Raw genomic sequence first — 12,238 nt, 5'->3', positions numbered from 1 at the left:
ACAATAACTACTCCTGCAACTTGAAGTGCAAGCTCAGTCAACCAGCTAGGTAACTAAATCAGTTAATGTTTCGGTAACATAACATTACTCCTGAAGTGTCAAACTCTCTCATATTCTTCAAAAAACAAAATTGGAGAAGTAACAGCTATTTTAAACCCTTTCTAAATTTTACATAATCAAGATTTTGCTTCTGCTAACAAACTGTTAATAGTAGCCAACCGGCAGGTTGTAACGTTAGCTCGCTGTTTGTAAACACGCTATCTGTGTCTTAGCCATGTTAGCCAACAACGTAGCTATCCTAAGCATTTGCTAACATGTTAACTTAAACGTATACAAGGAATAAGTATGTGCTATTAATTTAGCCTTTAAACACGAAAAAACGCTACAATTACTGGACAAAACTGACTAATTTCAGCCAAACAAAGAAGCGTAGTTTGCTAGCTAATTCGATGTGTAACGCTAGCAACTCACCGAAATCTAGCTGCGGCAGGGCCAAGCATTCAAAAGCTGTTGTAATCCCTACGCAAGCTCGGGGTTAGCTGCGGCCTTATTATGCAACGTAAATTATTAACAATTTGCTTCACCACATATTTGTTTATCAACTCTGTAATGCCCAGATATAAAGGCCAGACCCAGAGTTTCACACTGAACCACAAAACTAAAACCTGAAGCGACCTAAACGAGCTCAATTACTACAAATAACGGCGTATTCAACTGCATCAACGCCATTTCAAAGGCAGCAGCGTCAGACCGTTGTTCGTCGCTGTCTGCTGTTGAAAAAACAATAAAGTTGCAGACAGTCAAGTATGGAGTTACAGTCGGGACAAAACGTCGCGGGACGTTGATACGGAAACAAAGTTGCAGAGACTAAATTCAATAAATTCAATTTAACATTGAAATTCTACATAGGACATACCTTGTAAAGAATGTTTGGAAAGGTTTAAACAGATTATAAATTATTCCTTTGATTTTTTTTTTTTGAGCCAAAAAAATATACAATTTTTCACTTAGCTATTTGCTCATTGCATGTAAACCTAAATATTTTTGGAAAACTGATCATATGATCATGCTGTATGTTAGTGATATTTAAATTTATTTTGAGAACAGTTCAACTGAAGAGAAAGTCATTTTTTAAATTCAATTATTTATCTGTGGCAAATTCCATGTACATTAAATTAAATGGTCAGATAGAGAGTTATACATATTCAAACTCTTTAGCAGACTTGCAAAATAAAAAATTGACCCGTACAATCTTTAAAACCTACAACATTATTACTTGTGAATATACATATGTACCGTTTTTTAAATTATTTTAGTATTTTTTTACTCCTACATATTAATTGATTTCTGTTGAATATAAAGGGCTTCCTGCATCACACATTTCTTTTACTGCATATTTTTCTGTATAATGTTGTAATTACTAACTCTGGCACTTTGTTTCCTTTTTGTTGTTGTATATAGGTTATGTAACTTGAATTTAATTGTTTTCAGTTAAAAAGAAGTCGCAGAAATTGAATCCCATACTTTACAGTGCCCTTCAAACAATGTTTATTTGCAAATATACTTTATAGAAAAATTAATAAATGACAATAAATGCATTCATTAATGAACACATTAGTAAAATGTACAAAGTAACCAAAAATCTAGAGATGTTTAAATGAATTTTTTGCACATCATCTTAAATTTTATTTTCATACCAGGATTTCTTCTTCCAGCAAGATATATTTTCTGTCTGTATACAAAGGACTGGAACGATTAGGCTATACCTTTATTCACTATTGGATATAAAGCAGATTAGACTACAACTCAAAATACATTTTAAAATAAATCCATCTGAAAGGAAATAATAAATCATAAGGTGTCAGGAAAAAAATGAATAAATCATGTGTGATTCATTTAATGTAATCATCTCAGTCTGCACATTTTACCTTTTAATTTACGTATTCATCAACTGAAAATAATGTTTTACCTATAAATTCACGATTCCAAATCAATCAGGTTTGTGATCATTTGTTTTTGGGTACGTAAATATCTTACTAAAAATCACACATAACTTCAATGCATACCACAACTTTTAGATTTTGAAATTAATGGTTCCAATAATTTTAAAATGTCATCAATTTGAATACTCTATTTTATTATTATCATGTCATACTGTTCTGTGCTAATGGAATATACTTTGTAAATCAATCCTGCTTTTTTCCTGCATTTGTTAGAGATATTCTGTGTAAGTTGCATTGCTGGGCAATAATGAGATAATAACTCATCTTTAACAAAAGCAAAATCAGACATGATGTTAATTGTGACTTTAGGCATACTTGATTTAAATTAACTATAATTCGTACATACAGTATATGTAACAACCAATTGGCTCTGCTTGGCCTTCATGTTGGTCTTGTGTCAAAGTCTGATTTGCCACCTCAAACTTACACATAAGCAATTGCAGTTTGCAGGAGTACATGGCTTGAAATTGTCACATAATAAAAAAGCCATAATGTCCTAATTCGATGTTTAACATCATTTATTTTCATTAGTTACAAAACATAAATAAAATCAACAGTTGAATTAGTTACAATTTACAGAGGCTAAATCACCAGCAACATACCTTATTTTTCAAGGTTCCTTTTCCCAAATGTCCTTTTATTATTGGTTCTCAGTCATGCCATTTGGGACTCCCCAGGTTTTTGTTGCATTAATTTGGAAGTTCATTATATTTGACCTGCAGCCCAACAGGTAGGCTTGTGTCATTCTGTTATGTATCATTCAGGTTTTCGCGGTTCAAAACTGAAATAAGATTTCAAAAATGACCAAAAATGTGGACTCAGAGAGGTATATCAAGGCAGGGGAGTCCCATGTAAACAGGGATGAAAACCAGTGTTTTCTAGTTTCAAATAACCTCTGATTTATAGTGATGAGAACACAATTTTACAATTTGTACAACCCCATTTCAAAATACAAAAATAATCTTTATCTTTTAGATAACATTTTGGTAACACTTCAAGGACAAAGCCAGCTCCACATCATGAGTCATGATCGTTAAGCTGTAGCTTGCGGTCAACATGTTAGTATCAGACATTACAGCACAGTATCTCACCTTCACTAATAATGAACTACATCTCTGTGAAAATGTGGGTTGTCTTGAAAAGCAACATATACAGAAACCATTGTTATACTCTAGATTATGCAATTTTAGTTTCTGAACAACCATACCCTTTATCACATACTAGTCCTCCTTAACCATTCATGTTTTAAATTTCTTTGACCCACATTTAGCAGTCTTTAACAACTTGTACAATCTCCCGTTTTCTGTGGCACACAATCTCTATCATCAATAAAACAGAAATGCTGCTTTGACTACAGGCTACTTATTATGCCAAAAGAATGATTAACGGCTGACGATCGATGGTCAAATGTGTGTATGGATGCACGGATAACCCAATAAAATGTACAGTAATATATCTGCTGCTGATATATTACTCTGTGTATCTCTGCAGGTATAATTATAATGGAACGTTTTTGACTTTTAAGAAATCTTTTGCATTGTGCATAAAGCACAATTATGGCCTGCACTTCTGACAGCTTCTGACAGATGTACTCACACTGACAGCCTATGGTTGGGGACTAAATACTTCACAATTGAAATAAGGAAATTGTACAACGCCAAACAAAGTTGACAAATAAGCAAGTGAGGATCCCACAACAGTGTTGGACATCAAACTTACAACTGGTATATGGTCTAAGCTCTCCCTTGTTTTGTTTCTTGAAGAAACAAGCCCAGACATTAGCAGAGTAAACATTTTCAGTTGGGCAAAGTGACAATTGAGAGGCCGCTTTGAATGAAAGAAACAGGGGTGCAGTTTAAAATGCAATATACCATGGGACTATCACAAAGCTTTGTCACACATAAAAAATATACACTCACACACTCACAAAAAATGCAGTAATTTTAAAAGGCAATATGAGAATTACCCATATGGTCTCCCCAGTCTATATTAACTTGGCAGTTTTATTTCTTTTTTGTTCTCCTCCTCAGCATGACACTGTGATATACTTTGATATGTGGAGCTCAAACTGAAAGCACAGATCTCAAATGTGAAAATGTGTCATACTGAAAGCAAATGTTTGATTAATTATCTCAGTAGGCTGCAAACAGTAGATGTGAGATTCATGAATAAAGAGCAAGTGCAAGCAGTTTGCACTCAGGCAAGTCAAGTTAGTCATAAGGTCATGCAGTCTTGGGCTGAGTCCACCCAGGTATCCACTGAATATAGATGGCATATTTCAATTTACCATAATATTAAGAATTCCTCTGAATTAATATCATATCACTCATCGTCATTCAGACTGCTTCTTATATTAAAAACTCAAAATAATCCAAATTAAGCACATGCTTTACGGTGCACAACAATGCAACAATGTATTTGGTCGCAATTGTGGTAATGATGGTAGCCAGATAACTTTACCGTGCTCTACTGTGTAACATGCTGTTGTTTCATTTTTTTTTTCATTGCCCATTGAAACGCCTTGTGCTGTAGGCCAGCGGTTTTTAAAAGATCATGTAACGATCATGAAAAATGCTCTATGCGTCTGGGTTTCATCACTGTGCTTCTATAAAAATATTTTATGCCTTACAGACAAATCAATACAATACATGCTGATCAAATCAGATGACCATTACTAATTGCACTTTTAAAATTGATAGTCCTTTCACTGTAAGCATTGACAAATTAACCAAAAAAGTCAACACACTGTCAAATAATTTGTCCTTCTTGCCTCTGCTTAGGGAGAGTTCAGGTCCCACTGAGTCGGTTTGAAAACAAAAACATGAACGTTAATTTGTGTCAAAGGACATAAGGGATATGTACTAGGATAATCCATAAACACTCACCCACACTCATAAATGCACACACTCATACATTAAAGAATTTATACATCTCAATACCCAAACATACCATGATTCATAAATCCCGGCTGCTGTGTTCCATATTACCCTCTGTCTTCTTTTTCTCTTCTTCTCTACATACTAGAATCTATCATGTCTCACATTCACTCTCCATCTCATCCAGAAGTACACTTTAATCCATATATTAATTGCAGTCACAACTCTCTCATGCATACACAGAACTAACACTCCAAATGGATCTGCTTTACATCCTGATCAACTTAGTATTTCCTTCTCTTACACCTTTATATCGACCTCACACTTCGCCTTGGTTTCATTTCTGTCCCAGAGGAAGAGTGGAGGTGGGGGTCGTTGGGTGAATTTTGGCACTGGAAGGTAGAGCAGCAGTAGAGCAAGAGGAGGAACAGGTGGAAGAGGTTGAGGAACAGGAACAGGACCCCCCAGCAGCAGCAGTACTATCTGTGGGTGCAATGGTGCCACTGCCGGGCAGCAGAGACGGTGCCGTGGACGCTGGAGATGTGGGCATTTGGGAAGGCAGCAGTGGTTGGCTTTGAGGTGGTGAGTTGGGTAACTGGGTACTGGGCTGTGTCTGTGGTAGCGACTGAGACTGTATGGGAGTTTGCATCCGGGGCTGTGGTACCTGCTGGCGGAGTGGGGACTGCTGATAGGGTATCTGCTGGAGGGGGAGAGACTGATGGAGGTGTAAACTTTGCTGCATCTGTGGCACCATGTGTGTTTGTGGTGGAGGTCCTGGAGAGGGCAGGGTGGACAGGCTCCCTCCACCTGTGTAATGGGATGGGACTGCCACAGGCAAGCTGGCAGGGGTCGGGGATGCCTGTGGGGTCAGTGGTGCCACTGGAAACCAACCTGGTGGAGCCACCTGTATGGAATACAGTAATGAGTACTGAGGGATTATTACAGCACAAAAATCATGCTTTGGTACTGTTCAGTTTTGACAAAAATGTGTTAAAAATATCAAGAATATTTCTGCTGTTTCTGCCCAAAAATCACAACCCTTCATCAAAATCAAATTAACACTGTCCGGCTTCTTTTAATCATCTTTTATAATACATACATCTTTCATGAGAAAGACCCAGTGACTAATAATACAAAAGCACAACCTTATCCTCGAAATTTATGATAAGAAAAGAACAATCCGCCTGACCATATATTAAAGCAATAGTTTGGCATTTGTCAATACGCTTATTTGCTTTCTTGTTGAGAATTAGATGAGAAGCATGATACATACATTTACATACTATTGCCAGCAGCCTGTTATCTTAGCTAAGAAAAAAGATTGGAAATGGGGAAACAAGTGCAATAACGACAAGTTGCAATCCCATGAGGGTAACGTGCCAGACTGTTCTTTGTATAATAGATTTTGTTTCCTTTGGACAGAGCCAGGCTAGCTGTTTTCCCTGTTTCCACTCTTTATACTAACCTAACCTAACCTGCCACTGGCTGTAGCCTTGTATTAAACATAAAGACATGAGAATGGTATAAAACTTCTCACCTAATTCTGGACAAAAAAGTTGATAAGTGTATATATTAGCTATTCCTTTAGAGATTATGTAAAATTGGATGCATATTATAGTGTGTAGTCCTACCTCAGTTGGCTGGCTCCAGCCTCCGAACTCCTGCACCTGCTGTATCTGCTTGATCTGATTCAGTGAAGGCTTGGGTGGGGCGGGGCCCACCATCTCCTTTGTCCAATTATCAACAAGTTTGTGCAATTCATCTGTGAATGTGCTTTTTCTTAGAGGACTATGATCTGTGGAAAAATGAGGGCATCATACCAGTGCTGCGTTGTACCACTGATTGTCACTAAATGGGTTGTCTTAATTTATCTCTATTATTGCAACCTGTACCTCTCTTAGCAGGCGGTGACGGGCGGTGCTCTGGGTTGCAGTATAGGGGCAGTCTATTCTGTTCACCACCTGAAAAACTACTTGACTGCTGAATCCCTATATGAGAGATACAAGAAATAGTTACACAGACAGAAATTAAATGAATGAAAATGGAAGAGAAAGAGTAGAAAGAAAAAAATAGACAAAAAAAACCTCACCAGAGTGCGTAACTCCGTTGTTATCCATGTGAGAGTGAGGCCGGGGCCGGAGTTTGATTTTGGCTGGCCTGGGCCTCCGAGGAGAGAGGACAGGAGGTGCCGTGGGCAGTGGAGGGGTTCGGGAAAGGGAGACAGGCAGACTCTGCCTTTGGTCTTTGAGGGAACGAAGCTGTCTGTAAAGTTCCTGCAGCTCTCTGTTCTGCTGGGCCTGAAGGGATACCACCTCTTTGATGTGCCTATAGAAGAAGAGATATAAAACAGTGACAATAGTTGTTATACTCTGTCGGCAAGAAACAACAATAAATGGAGACATAAAATAAAAAATAGAGTAAACGAAGAGACAAACATTTTGTAAACTCTAAAACAGTGGAGTTAATTGTCTCTCCTCACTGACTTACTTCTCTCGGAGCTTGTGTAGTTCTCTTCTCAGGTCTTCATCCTCCAGCTCACTCTCATCATCATCATCGCTACTGCCCAGGGGTGAGTGGCTGTGTCCATGAGCTCGAGACAGATGGGCCATTGCTGGGGTCCTCTTACCTTCATCTTTCTCCCCTTCCTTTCCCCGAGATCTCCTCCTCTCCCTCTCCAAATGAGGAGACACCGGGGCGCCGAGAGTCTGCCCGTCCTCTTTCTTAGTCTCAGCCTGGGTTACAGAGAAGCGTCCCACTTTCCTGTGAGTACTACCGTGCCCTGATGGCTGATGGTCTGATGGGGGAGAGGTCTGGGGCACTGGAGTCACCTGATGCCAGAGGATGTGGGAGACATTACCTGCCTGCCCATGGTGCTCTGAAGGTTCAGACTAACGAGTGGCAAAGATAATATTTGTACTATTCCTCCTACCTGAAATCGTCCTTTGCGTGACTGAGGTGGATTTAGGGCTGCCGCCGCCTTCTCCTCTCTAAGAGCCTGACTGCCGGAACGTCCATCTAATAAAGTGATATGGATGAAAAACAAAAAGGGGAGACAAGGACCCAGAGAAAAGAACACAGATACACAGGTATAAAGAGCACATAAATGACAAGGAAGACACACAAAAAAGCAACATACACAGAAAAATGTGCATGACAGAGAGACATATAGATGCCCACAGACAGACATGGGGCACGAACACAAAGGCACAGTGTTAAAAATCGATGTCACATATCATCAACTTAATGACTTACGTGGCTTACATTCAGGTTTATGAAATATGTGAACATATGCTGACTACAGTGGCAGTCATCTGTCTAAATTATAAGCAATAAAGTGAAAAATAAATAAAGGTTTTTGGGATGTAAAAATACATGCTTCGGAAAAAGCTGTTATGGGTGTGTGGGAAGGAGTGGTAAATGCTTGTTTCATTAAAAAGATTAATTAAAGTCATTAAATGAAAGAAAAAATATTGTGATATGGCATGTGAATGTTTACAATAGTGTACCCCCACCCACCCACACATCCACTCTCTCATTCTCACTGATTCTCCATTGACCCACTCATATACCAGACAACAAAGCCCAATATCAATTTGAGATCTGTGCTCAGATCCACAGTGATATTGTTCAGTGTGTTTGATATTTGGGATTACTACATTAGCAAAGTGTGTTCATGGATAATCACCACATAATTTTAGACCAACATAAAAATACGCAGCCTGAAATAGGTGTTACTTACAAATAACGATCCATTATTAGTGACTCGTGTGGAACATAACATACATGTTCATGCATGTGCACTTGTATCAAAGGATCTAAGCTATTGTTACACATATTACACATTTAAACACAAATGCATCCAAGATGACTGGAATACTTTAACAGTGTGATAAAGCTTAGCCGTATGAAAAGCCTATCAATGTATAACAGAAACTAAATAACTTGTAAATCCTTGCTAACGTTCACAATATATATTCTAGAAATTATAACGTTCCTCATTATCTGGCTATTTCATATGGATAATGCAAATTAAAATGTAATCTTCATAAATTCATCTGCTACAATTACATAATATAGTACAGTCTCATGGAGCAATGCTATATTGTATGAGCTGACACAGAGAGCGTACACATATTCTGAATGACAAGTGTTTACACAATAGCTTATCTACTTGGCAACTATCTTATCTTTATTATGAAGTGAGTTGCATGGTTTTCTCTACACTGAGCCAGCAAGTGAATGTGAGGAGGTGAGATGGTTGCTGCTGGCAGGGAAGGGGGTGTCATATGAAGGGATATGTCCTGGGCACCGTCACAGCTGGGCTTTGCTCCAGAGTTCATCTGCACTGGGATGGGCATCAATTTCTGATGCCAACCTCTTCCTACACTGTGCCAATCTCCCACCCTCCTCTACTCTCCACTGTTCTCGCCCAAGTAACCCATGCAAAAAGAAAGACTGCCAAGAAAATGAAATTTAGTAAAAAGAAATTCAGAAACAAATGGGATTAAATTAAAAACAATAACGTATGTAGAGATGTCAACACTGACATTACATGGGGACTAGTCACATAACAATATGCAGTTATTTAGCTGTAAACATTAACATCCATTAACAATAACAGTTATTAATTCCTGATGGTTAAGAAAGTTATTTGACTATGTTAAAACTAGTACTAGATATTAGATTTAGGTCCATGCCCCAACATCCCATTCTCTCTCTCGCGCTCTCTCTCTCTCTCTCTCTCTCTCTCTCTCTCTCTCGCTCGCTCGCTCCCTAAGAGGACGCTACCTTGCTGGACTCTGGGCTTCTTGAACAAGCTGGCGGAGTGGCGCAGTTTGCACGCCCAGTTTTTGAATTTGCGAGTCCAGGATTTCTTGCTAACAGGATTTCTGATACTAGGACATGTCAGGTTTAGGCCAAAATATCCACCTCCTGCATTGTGCTGCTGCTGTCCATGCCGGAGGGGGATCGGGTGCTGATTGGGGGGCCACGATGCTTCTCCAGTGGTACTGGTGTCAGAGTTAGGAGGTACAGCCTAGAACAATTACGACAATTAAGTTTGACTGCATGTAGTGGAGATGTTCAAAATGGAGAGACACTCAAACATTTAAACATAACATATATGACAGACAGCTGAAAAAGAACCAAGTGGAGTCACATTTACACACTGAAATATAAACAGTAAAATAATGTAAATTCAGTTCAGTGAAACACAAAATTGAAAAAAATCTAATCCGTGGTATTCACTCACAAGAATGGTTGGTTCTCCTGGTACAGGTGGGCGCTGGGGCCTGGCAGAGTCATCCTGTTTGAGAGGCGGTGTTGAGGAGGCAGAGGTGGAAGGGAGAGATGGGCCAGGCTGCTGCTCCACTGGACCCAGCTCCGCAGAGGTGGGCATTTCTGAGGAAGTGTCCTCCTCTCGTCCTCTATCTCTCTCTGGGTCAGGGGAGGTGGAGGAGGAACGGGAGGTGGTGGAAGATGTAGAGGAGGACGAGGAGTGGGGGGAAGTATCTGAGGACGAGGCAGGTGGGAGGAAAGACAAGTGGTGAAGCGACTGCGGCTCAGATGACTCGTCTCCTCCTGCTGATGTGGAGGCAGCTGATGTTGGGCCAGAGGCAGCTCCTCCGGCCAATGCTGCCCCGCCGCTGTACTCCTGATACAACAAGTTCCTCAGCTTTTCATCCAATGTCTTTATACGGTTGTCTACAAATTCAATTTTGGGGGGGCCTTCACTGTCTGACTCGGCTACAGAGGAAGGTTGAGCAGGGGATGGTGTCATTGTGAGGGAGAGAGTGGGTAAGGGGGCGTCAGCAGTGCCCAGATGAAGAGGTGGCAAAGAAGAGTCAGAGGAAGGGTGAAAAGGGGCAGAGTAGCTGCCTGTGTCCTCTGTGAAACTTGTCTCTCCTGTGGACACCTCTGACTCTGACATATGTAAAGAGGACTGCTTCTGGAGTGAAAACTGCTGCTGTCTCTGGGGTGTGTCCATGGCTTTAACAACCTCCTGCTGCTGCTCAGTGTGTTGTAGCTGTTTCTGTGACTGTATATGTTGTTGTGCCAGCTCAGCGGGGATTTGGGTTTGTTGTTGAATCTGCTGTTGCGGTCCAGGGCTAACACTTTGCTGCGCCTGTTGTTGAAGAAACTGTTGACTAATTGACATTGGTAACTTTTGGTTTTGATCTGGCTTTAAAGCCACAGCACCCATAAGCAGCTGATGTTGCTGATGTTGCTGCTGCTGTAGCTGCTGTTGCACCATTTGCTGTTGCTGTAATTGTATTGTCTGTTGTAGGTGTAACTGTTGCTGCTGCTGGTTATCAATGTGGGCCTGCTGTTGTGCTAGTGGTGCCATAACCTGCTGTGGTAACTGCTGTAACTGAGGCTGTTGCAGCAACTGTGGGGAATACTGTTGTGTTTGCTGTTGAGGAAGGGGTCGTTGGGTCTGCTGTAGGGGCACTGGTGGCAGAAACTGCTGCAGAGGCACAGACTGTTTTAACACTTCTGTATGACCTGGCCGAGGCAGCACCTGCACCTCAGTCAGCTGTTGCTGAAGTGGTATTTGTTTCTGCATGAGTTGCTGTTGTTGTAACTGCTGGAGAGACTGTTGCAGAGCTCGTTCCTGCTGCAGGTGAATTTGTTCTTGGTACACTTGATGTTGTGATTGTTGTTGTGATGTTGCCTGTTGTATCTGTTGTGCCTGTTGTTCAAGCTGCATTGCCTGCAGTTGCTGCTGAGCCGCTGGTACCTGCTGCTGTGATGCAGGCTGTAGCTGTGGCCGTGGTTGTGGTTGTTGTAGGGCTGGTTTGGCCAACTGTGTAAGTGTCTGCTGCTGCTCCATGCCAAGTTGGCTTACCGCTGAAGAGGCCACTGCAGCAGCAGGAGGGGAATGAAAAGAGCTTGAGGACTGGTCCGCTGCAGGCACACATGACCTTGGAGCAGTTATTGCTGTATCCCCTATATTTTGACCTACAGTAGAGCAACCACTGGTTCCAGGAGAAGTAATATCAGGAAGAACGGCAGTAGATGTGGGAGACACAACGGTAGGAGCGGTGGGGAGGTTGGCAGCAGCAGGTATTGCTATGGATGAGGGAGCACCGGAAATTTGGTCAGCAGAAGCGGAGGTGAGGACCGGCAGTTCAAGACCAACTGAAGCAGTGACAGGGACTTCAAGAGTGGAGGCTGGTGCAGCGATGCTTTCAGAGGCAGTAGTGTGAGGAGCATGGGGAGCGGTGGCTGGAGGGGACATGGAGGCAGGGGCTGAGACAGTAGAGACGGGAGGGGAGGTAGCAGAGAGGGTGGGGCAGGGGGGAGAGGCCATTCCAGTAAAGGACTCCATTCGCTGGGATCCTTCACTTTCTACAGCCA

The 12,238-nt window shown here is 41.1% G+C and overlaps 1 protein-coding gene across 1 annotated transcript in view; it reads right to left on the bottom strand.

The window, feature by feature from the left end:
* Positions 1 to 2,570: 2,570 nt before the first annotated feature.
* The window catches only part of si:dkey-151g10.3 (serine/threonine-protein kinase WNK3), a 36,714-nt gene continuing 27,046 nt past the window's right edge, over positions 2,571 to 12,238 (bottom strand). Inside the window, exons 17-24 of the mRNA XM_040151590.1 lie at positions 10,131 to 12,229; positions 9,809 to 9,914; positions 7,809 to 7,894; positions 7,367 to 7,707; positions 6,969 to 7,204; positions 6,772 to 6,867; positions 6,511 to 6,674; positions 2,571 to 5,783 (exon numbers count right to left, since the gene is read on the bottom strand). Of these exons, the coding sequence (XP_040007524.1) occupies positions 5,217 to 5,783; positions 6,511 to 6,674; positions 6,772 to 6,867; positions 6,969 to 7,204; positions 7,367 to 7,707; positions 7,809 to 7,894; positions 9,809 to 9,914; positions 10,131 to 12,229 (3,695 nt within the window). The 3' untranslated portion in view covers positions 2,571 to 5,216. The remainder of the gene's footprint in view (positions 5,784 to 6,510; positions 6,675 to 6,771; positions 6,868 to 6,968; positions 7,205 to 7,366; positions 7,708 to 7,808; positions 7,895 to 9,808; positions 9,915 to 10,130; positions 12,230 to 12,238) is intronic.

The sequence above is a fragment of the Xiphias gladius genome, chromosome 18 (genome assembly GCF_016859285.1).
Source record: "Xiphias gladius isolate SHS-SW01 ecotype Sanya breed wild chromosome 18, ASM1685928v1, whole genome shotgun sequence".
Lineage (NCBI taxonomy): Eukaryota > Metazoa > Chordata > Actinopteri > Istiophoriformes > Xiphiidae > Xiphias > Xiphias gladius.
Note: the sequence above shows the minus strand (reverse complement) of the source record. Positions and strands in the feature narration are given on the sequence as shown.